Below are 10,894 nucleotides of genomic sequence, written 5' to 3'. Positions count from 1 at the left end.
CAAGCTCTTCATGAACCAAATAAGCACTCTAAAAAACTTGTATTAGTATAGACCACTGGTGGCATCAATTATGGAAATGTAGACACGATGTCTTGGAATATTTCTGTCATTCGGTGAGATCATGGCTGATATCTGATGTCATGCACCTGCCATTTCCCCATGTGCCTTTCTACATTTGATAAGCAATAATCTAGCAGTGTTAGAATTAAAATTAATGGTCAACCTGGTATCAACTGTCATTTGAGGTTGAAAGTTCCACATTTATAGTGAAGGTTATCTGACATCATGTGATAGGTCTGGCATTAAATTTTACTCAATATTCTCTCAATCAAAGCCTTCTGGCCAATAGAAAAGGCCCATTAATCCTATTTTCCCAATAGTATATTTTGCTAATCAAATCACTCTTTGACTAATGAATAGATCCTTAATTTGTGGAACTTTGACTTGAAATTATCTGTTGAAGACAAGATATAATTTTATTCAATCAATACTGCAATCTTTCCAATGTCAAACTATGTTTCCAAGTGAATTCTGCAAAGTCCACAGTATTCCAGGAGTGAAGTGACCAGGGCTATTCTGTAAATTCTGTCACCCGGAACTGTAGTCTCCTAGTTTTAGTATTGCATTCATCTTTGCAGTTATATGTTTGCACCTGTCCATGACCTATATATTTGCATCTCCACCACTTTAAATTTTTTCACCATTTGAAGTGTTTGTCTCCATCATTTTAGGTTTGGGATAGATAACTTTAGATTTGTGTGTAGTGAACTCTATTTGCCATAGTTGCTCCAATGCAGTTTGTCCCATCATTTGGCACTTTAATGCAGAACATAAAACCATTAAAACAGGAATAGGAATAGGCCAAGTGGCTCATTGAACCTGCTCAACACAGAGTCAACATGAACACAGTTATAGGCGGAGATTGCATAAAGTTGCTCCATACCATTCAGCTATAAAATGAGAGGACATCTCATTAAAGTGTTTCATCAAATCCTCCCTTGGTTTTTTATGTTCCATTGGAATTTCTGTAAATGATAGCTGATAGTAATGTTTTCTTTTCTTTTTATTTGTGATATGGGAAAGAGACAAGCATTTATATGAAGACAGTTGACATCATCTCATTGATTAGCAGCTCAGGAGGATCTTCTATTCTGCTAATGGGGACCTTCAAGTGTTGAAGGAGTAGGAAAGTTGAGAGAGCATCAAGGAAGGTGGAGACATGGAGAAAGGTGCAATCCGGAGTGAGATTGAGCAAGGGGAGGGCGGGCAATGCGCAGGCGCGGCCGGCGATGACGTCAGCGCAAGGGAAGCCGGACCGGAGCCGCAGGATGACCGTGAGTGACCTCGGAAGGCGAGCGGCGGGGGCGCGGAGCTGAGCCGAGCCGAGCCGAGCCGAGCCGAGCGCGATGGAGAGCAAAGCCCGAGCTCAGCCCCGGGCCGCCGCGGGTAGCCCCCCGGCCGAGCCGTGCGCCAACGGGCTGCAGAACGGCTTCCACCCCAGAGCCGACGGCAGCAGCCTGGAGCAGGAGCACGGCTCCCCCGCGAAGAAGTGCCGCATCCGGAGGAGGCTGGATTCCGGCAGGAGAAACAGACCGCGTAAGTGACAGGGAGGAGGGATGTGTGTGTGGCTGCGGGGAAAGGGGACGATGCCGATGTGTGAAGCTGATGAGGGAGATGCGGTCGGCTCCAGGTGTGCACGGCGTGGAAGTCTAGTGTAACGTGTGGGCACGTGGTGCGCTGTGTACATCTCCACCTATGGGTTGCTGCACGGGTGTAGGTGTGCATGGAGAGTGAGGATATCGTGCAGAATATGAGCTAAACACACGTGGGGCGAAAGTGTAGAGGGTTGGAGAGTGAATTAGCGATGATGTAGGTGTCTACAATGGGTTCGAATCTGTATCGTGTGAATACATCATTAGCTGATAGTGTAGCTGATGATGCGCGTGATTGCAAATGTAGATGTTTAGCTAGATATGCATATGCTGCAAGGACTGATATATAGGTAAATGTACACTTGGATTCAAACATAAATGTGCACTTATGGATATAAATACAGATGTACATATGGATGTACACTGACGTAAAACTGCTTATGGATGGAAATGCTGGTGTGTAAAGAGATATATGTACCTGTGAGTTCAAATACAGTTGTGCCAGTTGATATGTGTACCTGTGCAAGTACAGATGTGCAAATGTCTGTGCTCTGGTAGATGGACATGTCAGTCCAGTGTAGATGTGCAGGTGGATGTGGTTGTATGCCAGTGTAAGAACACTTGTTTAGGCAGATACACACACGTCTGTGAAAGCACATTGTGGGTGTACAAATGCAGGTGGATGTGGTTCTACGTCAGTGCAGTTACACTTGTGCAGGTGAATATGAATGCTTGTCATTACGAGCAGAGATATGCAAATAATGTTGTGTTCATTGTAATTGCATATTTGCATAACAATGCATTTCTGTGTAAGTATACAGTACTATGGAAAAGCCGTAGGCACAGGTATATAGCTAGAGTGCTTAAGACTTTTTCAGTGTAGTGTGGAGAGCACGTTTGTAAATTTGGCAGAAGCAAAGGATGGTGGGAATGGGAGGGGTGTGGGACAGGTGGCAGAGAAGGAGTGCCTGGGCGGAGGTGGCATGTGCGCAGACACACCCAGCCCTGAGTCACCAGGCAAGGTAATTAGTTTATTCACAAGCAAACTAATTTATTGATCATTACAGAATGTCTCTGCAGGGCTTCTTGCTCCCTCTCCTCTTCCATCCCACAATAGAGACCCATTATAGATTTGGGTTTATCATCATTCATGTAGATCATAATTTTTTAATATGGCAGCCATACAGTGCAATACATAAAATCACTGCAGTACTGTGCAAAAGTCTTAGCCACGTAAAAATACTGTAAAGTGAAGATAGTTTCAAAAATAATGAAATGTAAAGTTTCTAAGTATCAAAAAAATTACTATAAAGAGTAGTAAACGGTTATAGAAGAAATCAAATCAAAGAGCAGTAAACAGTAAAAAAAAACATGAAAGCAAATCAATAACACGAGAAAATCTGCAGATACTGGAAATCCAAAGCAGCACACACAAAATGCTGAAGAAATTCAGTAGGCCAGGAAGCATCTATGGAGAAAAGTAAACAGTTGACTTTTCGGGCCGAGACCCTTCAATGGGACTGGAAAGAAAGAGGAGAAGTCAGAATAGGAAGGTGGAGGGAGGAGGGGAAGAAGTGCAAGATCGTAGGTGATAGGTGAAACCAGGAGATGGGGAGCGGATGAAGTACAGAGCTGGGAAGTGGATTGGTGAAAGAGATAAAAAGTTGGAGAAGGAGGAATCTGATAGGAGAGGACAGAGCATGGAAGAAAGGGAGGGTGAGGAGCACCAGAGGGAGGTAAGGTGAGAGAGGGAAAAGGAATGGAAAGTAGTGGAGGGGGTAATTACTAGAAGTTCGAGAAATCGAAGTTCATGCCACCAGACTGGAGGCTACCCTGCCAGAATATAAGGTGGTGATCCTCCAAGTTGAGTGTGGCCTCATTGTGGCAGTAGAGGAGGCCATGGACTGGCATGTCAGGATGGTAAGTAGAATTGAAATGGGTTGCTGTCAAATCACTATTTGGTGTTACTACCCTTTGCCTTTAAAACTGCATCATTTCTCTTAGTTGCATTGCCATGCAGTTGTATAAGAAAATCAGCTGTTAGGTTGCTCCAAACATCTTGGAGAACTTGCCATTGTTCTTCTACAGACTTTGGCTGTCTCACTCATTTTCTTGTCTCTCCAGGTACTCCCAGACAGCCTCAATGATGTTAAAATCAATGTGCTGTGGAGGCCATACAGTCTAAAACCATATTAAAAAAATTAGGGTGCCTAAGACTTTTGCACAGTTCTGTAAATGCTCATTGTGAGTGTGCATACGTTTGTAATTACATGTGAAGAATGGGGTACAGGTATTTGCAAAAGCAAGGGTGTAGCCTGAGGGGGCCATGTGAAATGTTGACTACTCAGCTGTGCAAATTTGAGCAGCATGGTGACATTTGAGTTGCCTGTAGAGTAAAAGGCACTGCCCAGAAGAAGGCAATGGCACACCACTTCCGTAGAAAAATTTGTCAAGAACAATCATTGTCGTGGGGACCATGATTGCCCACGTCATAATGATGATGTAGTGTAAAATGGGGTTGGAGAGCAGATATGTATATATCCATATGGAGATATGTTCCTGATATTTATAATGACACAGATATTTACAGTGTGGCACATTATGCTCGATATTGATGAATTTTTGTGTACTGAAACAATTCAGGCTTTGTGCAGATGTCAGAGGTATTTATTTCATTTTCTGAATTATGTCACCATCACTTAATCTAACCCAACAAGAGTAGATTTGTATAAACAGAAGTTGGAAAACGCTGTTAACTCTTGATATGTAATCTAGAATTATGACACACCACTTCTTTGCCCGAGTTCTCTGCTATGATGGGATCAGTGTTGACTGAAAGTGCTGTGTTCCTTTAATGCTGAATCTGCCTGTGGTGCTGTTTTGTCTGATTGGGTGAATCTCTCAGGAGGTTCTGGTCTGTTGCAAATAATCACTGGCGACTTTGTGAGCTGTGGCCAATAAAACCACTTCATGTAAAGTACACCCACTGACACCAGGGGAGAGGTAACTTGATCCCTGCCGAGGTACAAAAACAGGTTTCTGGTCCTTTTTGTACCATTTATTGCAAGTTATTCATAAATTCTGTATAAATATAGTTATTGATTTAGAACCCATTTCTGGCCTGAATTTACTTTGGAACACATCTGTTTTGAGACATTCTTTGAGAAAAGGATTTAGCAAAGTGACTTAAGGTTATTAAGCCTTGTGGCTGATAACATCAGACATTGTAATGAAGCTGAAAGGAGCAAAAAAGCCATGTAAGTAATATTCTTATTGGAACATCGCAGATATTTTTAAATAGCATTGAATTAAAATGACTTTGACTGTAACTTTTGGAATAGGGTGGGAATACTTGCAGGGAAAGGAGGTATGGGTGGAAGTGGATTGTTGTTAGAATGAAAAGATACTGGCATTTTATTATTCACACTTTTATGATTCTAATGTGGGCATAAGAAGCTGTGGACTAGTGGCAGAAAAGCCTTCGCAAAACATTTTCATAAAATGGAAATATATAAGCAGAATCAGCAGTTCACTGGCAATCAGTGCTTTAGTAACAGAATTTGTCATAACTTGTGCCAAGTTACTCGAAATCACATCCCCTGACTGTAATTGAGTAACATAGATTAACAAAGGTTGGTGCACAACTCTTCTGTAGTTAGCTGACTGTGACAATTGAACACCTTACAATTAAATACCAGCTACTTTACCTGACGCCTAACCCCCCACCCACCAAGCGCTAATGCTAAGGACGCACTGGGACAGCTTTACAGTATCTATGAAACAAGTATCTAAACGGTCTTTTCATAATTCACTCATTCATTTGCTTGTACATTGTGCTGGTTATGCTTATTGTGATTTTTAAAAATTATGTATATGCTGCATCAGAACTGGAGTAACAATCATTTTGTTCTCCTTTCACTTGTGTACTGAGGAATGACAATAAACAATATTGAATCAAAATCTTTGTACTGCGACACACTTGGAATTTTTCCAGATGAGATGTTACACCCAGACCCTGGATACTGAAAGTCAGGGAGAGAATGGGGCAGTAGAGAGACCATGTTAAACTTAATTTTGAATGTATGTCAGCTTCTGGTTTCCTAATTATAATAAAGTATATGGAAGTGTTTAAAAATAACTTCAAGGATTACACCAGATCTGCTCTAATTTTATATTAAAAAGAGGAAAGGCTGAGGAGTGAGTTACTGGGAGATTTTTAGAGTTATGAATGGGGTTTAATGATTATAGATGTACAACTGATTTCTTCACATATCGGATATTTGACATCAGGGAGGAAGGTGTGATGGTGCTCAAGTATTGAGTGCTTTGCCTCAGGATTGCTTGTTGAATTGTTACTGATTCTAATTTATGAGTGTGAGCAGTCAAATTTGTAAGTGATAATAGAAGGGGAATAGAATTGGAAGAGGTAACTCAGATGTGTAGGCCAGGTTTTATTTAAACACGGACAGTGGTGGGAGCCTGGAATATGTTGCTAGTGGCACTAGATTGCAAATGTAAATAGTGGCACATGAGTTAGAGCAGCTCCTTCACAGATCCAGCAGCCCAGATCCAATCCTGGCTTCGGCTGTTAGACCATAAGACCATAAGACAAGGGAGCAGAAGGCGGCCTTTCAGCCCATCGAGTCTGCTCTGCGTGGACTCCGAGTGTTGTCTGTGTGGAGATAGCATGATCTATCTGTGACTTTGCAGACTTTGGTTGAATACTCTGGTGTCCTCATAACTTGATAGGCAGATTATAAGTTACTGTTTGTATGTGCAAGTGGTAGAAGTTAAATAAGAATATGGTAAACAATAACCGGCGGGTTTATAGGGAACTGAGACAGTACATGGGACTAATGAACACAGGACGTTATAGCAAAGGAACAGGCCATTTGGCCCATGATGTTGTACTGAACTAATGACACCTAATTAAACTGTAAGGTATAGGAGCAGAATTAGGCCATTCTGGCCCATAATTAAATTAATCCCTTCTGTCTACACATGGTCCAAACCCTCCATTTCCATTGCTTATCCCTTAAAGCTTTATTGGTGAATGGCGTTATTGATCTCGGTCATGAACTTTTAGATTAGCTCAGTATCTAGGGTCTTTTGGACTTCCACCAAGCATTGAATGAAAAATAGCAGCAAGATGCTGGAAACACTCATTTTGGCAGGCAACGTGTGGAGAGGGAGAGAATAATTAACCCTACAGGTTGGTGACTAATCAACAAAACTCCTGGAAAACCTTCAACCCGTAATATTAATTGCATTTCACTTTTCACGGATGCTGCCTGATCTGCTGAAAATCTTAAACACTTATTTCAGATTTCTGGCATCTGCAAGAATTTTTCTTCTCTGATTTATATTAATCAAAATTTCCCTGTTTTGCTCCTGAATCCTTACTTTGAGCTTTCTTTGAAATTTTCAGGTTTTGTACTTGATCTGGAGTGGTTAGTTTCCTTGGTTAAATCCCTCTACATTTTTAAACTCAAGGATATAACTGAAGTTTATGCAAGATTTTACAGTTTATGCTGAAACTGGCCAAAGGTAATGCCAGTAATGTTAACTATTTTTCTTTCTCTATGGATGCTGCCTGACCTGCTATTTCCAGCATTCCTTTTATTTTACATTTCTGACATCTGCAGGATTCTACATCTCACAGTTCTAGTATGTTCTTTTGTTTTTTTTCTCTCTTTCTAGTTGCCCTCATTCATTAAGCCTTAGATCCCACACCACCAGGTTCAGAAACAGTTATTACCCTACAGCCATCAAGTTCCTGAACCAGCACTGATAATTTCAATCACCACCATTCTGAACTAATTTTAAGGTTTACAGACTCTATTCAAGGACACTTTATGTTCTCGGTCTTTTTTCTACTTGCAAATTATGCCTTTTGCACATTAGTTATTTGGAAGCTTTTGTTTATGTATAGTAGTTTTTTGTAAATTCTGTTATAGTTCGTTTTTTTTCTCTCCTGTTAATGTCTAAAATAAAATGAACCTAGGGGTAGTATAAAGTAACGTATATGTACTTGGATTGTAAATTTACTTTGAATAAGACCAAAAACACTTTGACTTCTATAGATCCTTGATCTCCATTTTATCACAGGTATCTCCCAAGCTGACTCCTTTTTTTGTAACTTGAAATTTACTTGTTTTTCACCTTTCGTTTTAATGGCCTTTCACATCAGAACGAGAAATGAGCTCTGCCTGTTACTCCACAGATGCTAACCTACTGAACATTTTCAACCATTTCTACTTTTATTTCAGATTTCCAACATCTGCAGTTTTTATGCTTTTCAGCATATGCAGCATGTGTTCACAATGCGACTTGTGAGGCTGAGTTTCATTACAGAGGGTTGCATTTCACCCCATGTAGAACAATGGCATTCTATCTGATGTGCAGTAGCTAACTGCAGTCCTGCAGCTGTGAGTCGTATCAAGCTGAATATTATTGTTTTATTTACAGTTGCCTCAAAAGCACTAAAACTTGATTAAACTTTCTCATTGTACACTGTACCGTGTTCTTTGGATTTGTGTATAGAGGCTAAGTTGCTTCTTACCTTCTAGTTCCTCACTGTTAATAAACTATTATTGATTTTCCGTCCTAGATTTTTTTGTTGACAAGAACTTCTGGTCAAGATGGTGCCAACCTGTGATCTCTATCGAGGTTGTGGCTCAAACTTAGTTGTTTTTAGGTTCATAAGGGTCGGTTTGGGGACAGAGAGGGGAGTTGGGTGTCAAGTTAGGTTTTGAAGACGGTAATGTGCAGGAATTGAAAGCCAGGCTGGAGTCTAGGTCTCTGCTCTGTTTAAAGGCCAACTGTGAAGGTGTGATGAAAGATAGCTGAGGTTGGATGTCAGAGTGGCAGACTGCCAAGAATGAGGGCTGGTTACCCCCCCACCCCCCACCTGGGTTCACCTGGGTTAGTGTTGTGGTTTCTCGTGCCCCACAAACGACCAGGAGACGCAGAAGATTCTTCAAGAAGTATTAAACTTTAATTTGCAAATCAAAGCTGAGATAGTCATTGAGCTAGTCGCTGATTGCCCCTGATCCTTGTACATAGCATTTTTTTTTAGCAATCTCCTGGTTTAGTTGCATTAGCATATCCAATCGGTCTACAGGTCTACAGTTGCGTATCACAAGTACATCTGCCACTATTGTTTCTACCCATTGACTTAATCATTTTCTAATCTACATCTCTTAGTTACCTTTCATTAACACACCATTATAATCTCCAACAACACACACAAAATGCTGGTAGAACACAGCAGGCCAGGCCGAAACGGTTAGTCCTGACGAAGGGTCTTGGCCCGAAACGTCGGCAGCGCTTCTCCCTATAGATGCTGCTTGGCCTGCCAGCATTTTGTGTGTGTTGTTGTTTGAATTTCCAGCATCTGCAGATTTCCTCAGTGTTTGTGCATTATAATCTACATCTCTTAGCTAGCCTCTCATTAACACCCCATTATCTTCTACATTCTTAAGATTTCATTCTCCTACTAAATTGGATTCATGCATAGCCAATAGCAAACTCAAAGCTGACTACATAGTTTTGGTTACACAGCAAACAATGCAACTTTTATACTCCAATATATTACCCCTTTGAGACCCAGAGGGTCTCACACAGAGAAAGAAGACTAAGAGTCCGCGCACAAAAGCCCCAATAAACTCAAGCACTTATTCCCAAATTTCGGGTTAAACTATAATTTTTTGCGCCAAGACCTCAAAGTATTCTCTCCCTGTTACCCTGGGGCGCTGAGCCAAAAACCTGTCCCTTTGTACCTGAGACAGGGAAAAAAACTCAGAAGCCCTTACAATCTACTCCCACACTGTCATTTTGCTCTTGTTCATCCTGCAGGTGTTGTAGGCTGTAACGATACATTTTCGGTGTTTCTTTCTTCACTAAGCTTGCTTCAGTAATTGCCACGAGCATCGGAAATTGTTTGGTTGCAGCACACACTACAAGAGACTTGAGACAAGGAAGGAAACAGCACAGCACAAGTGCACAGCTCAACCATACAATACTGACAGTTATTGCCATTTTAGTCAGCCATGCTCCCCATCCTCCGAGTCTACTTTCTAACCAGTCAAATAACTGACGTCCGAACCCTGCATTCTGTTTAACTTCCTTTCTTAGACTTTTCAACTTATACATTGCCTTAGTAAAGGATCCTTCTGGACTAGTGTTATTTGGTATAAAAGTACAGCACTTCTCTCCAAACATCACACAAACTCCTCCTTTTTCTGCCAACAGCCGGTCTATTCTGCCATGCCATTTTGCTAGTTGCATCTAACTGTTCTCCCAAGGCCTCCAGTGCATCATTGGTGTAGTTGATGAATCTTTGCTGATTGTAATATATATAATTTATCCATTCAACATTCTTAATAGTTCCTATCAAGGGTAGAAATGTTTCAAAGCCTGCAGCAATCTCATTTCTCGCCTTAAATTCATTAGGTCGGTAACTCATCAAAGCTAACGGTAAAGCATCGACCCAATTAAGTTTAGTGTCTGCACAAATTTTGTTCAGTTTGGCTTTCAGGGTTCCATTAATTCTCTCTACCATGCCCTGTGACTGAGGGTGGTATACACATCCAAATCTTTGCTTTATCCTCAGTGCTTGTGGTACCAATTTGACCACTTTCTGGATAAAAGCTGAACCATTGTCTGAGCTAACTTCTGTAGGTATTCCAAACCTTGGGATCACTTCATTTGTCAGAAATTTTACCACTGTCTTTGCCCCTTGATCTCTTGAAGGTACTGCCTCCACCCATCTGCTAAATCGATCAATTACTACCAGCATGTATCTTTTCCCTCTCACTATTTATCATGTCTACGTAATCGATCACTAGATGTTTAAATGGTCCTTCAGGTACAGGAATGCGACCTATTGGGGTTGTAATTCCCTTCTGAACATTATTCTGTGCGCATACCTCGCACTGTGACAAGACAAAGTCCACTGAAGCCTGTAAATAAGGTGCCCAAAAACCATCCTTCTTTATTTTCTTTATCACTTCCCCCCTTGCACAATGGTCAATCCCATGCTCTTCTGAAATCAGAAACGTCAGTAGAGGGGTGGGCACTACCAACAAACCATCTTCCATGCTCCATAAGCCTTCCGGGTTCTGCTTGGCCCCCCTTCGTCTCCACATTGTCTGTTCTGCCAAAGTTGCCTTACCTTGTATTTCAATTAGGTCCTCTACCACAGGTTCTGGAGCTAGGCTTACCTGGGGGACAATGACAGC

General features: G+C 41.3%; 1 protein-coding gene across 4 annotated transcripts in view; it reads left to right on the top strand.

Moving 5' to 3' along the window:
* The first annotated feature begins 1,288 nt into the window (after positions 1-1,288).
* Positions 1,289-10,894, top strand: part of LOC132379532 (pantothenate kinase 1) — a 100,511-nt gene continuing 90,905 nt past the window's right edge. The window contains exon 1 of one of the 4 annotated variants that reach the window (XM_059947520.1): positions 1,289-1,596. In XM_059947520.1, coding sequence (XP_059803503.1) covers positions 1,407-1,596 — 190 coding nt within the window. In that variant the 5' untranslated portion in view covers positions 1,289-1,406. Of the gene's footprint in view, positions 1,597-1,640; positions 1,691-4,657; positions 4,676-4,698; positions 4,910-10,894 lie in introns of those variants that run through there. The other 3 variants (XM_059947522.1, XM_059947523.1, XM_059947521.1) reach the window with 3 other exon arrangements.

This window comes from Hypanus sabinus, chromosome 22 (assembly GCF_030144855.1).
Source record: "Hypanus sabinus isolate sHypSab1 chromosome 22, sHypSab1.hap1, whole genome shotgun sequence".
Taxonomy (NCBI): domain Eukaryota; kingdom Metazoa; phylum Chordata; class Chondrichthyes; order Myliobatiformes; family Dasyatidae; genus Hypanus; species Hypanus sabinus.
The sequence above is the reverse complement of the archived record's forward strand: the minus strand, read 5'-3'. Positions and strand labels throughout refer to the sequence as shown.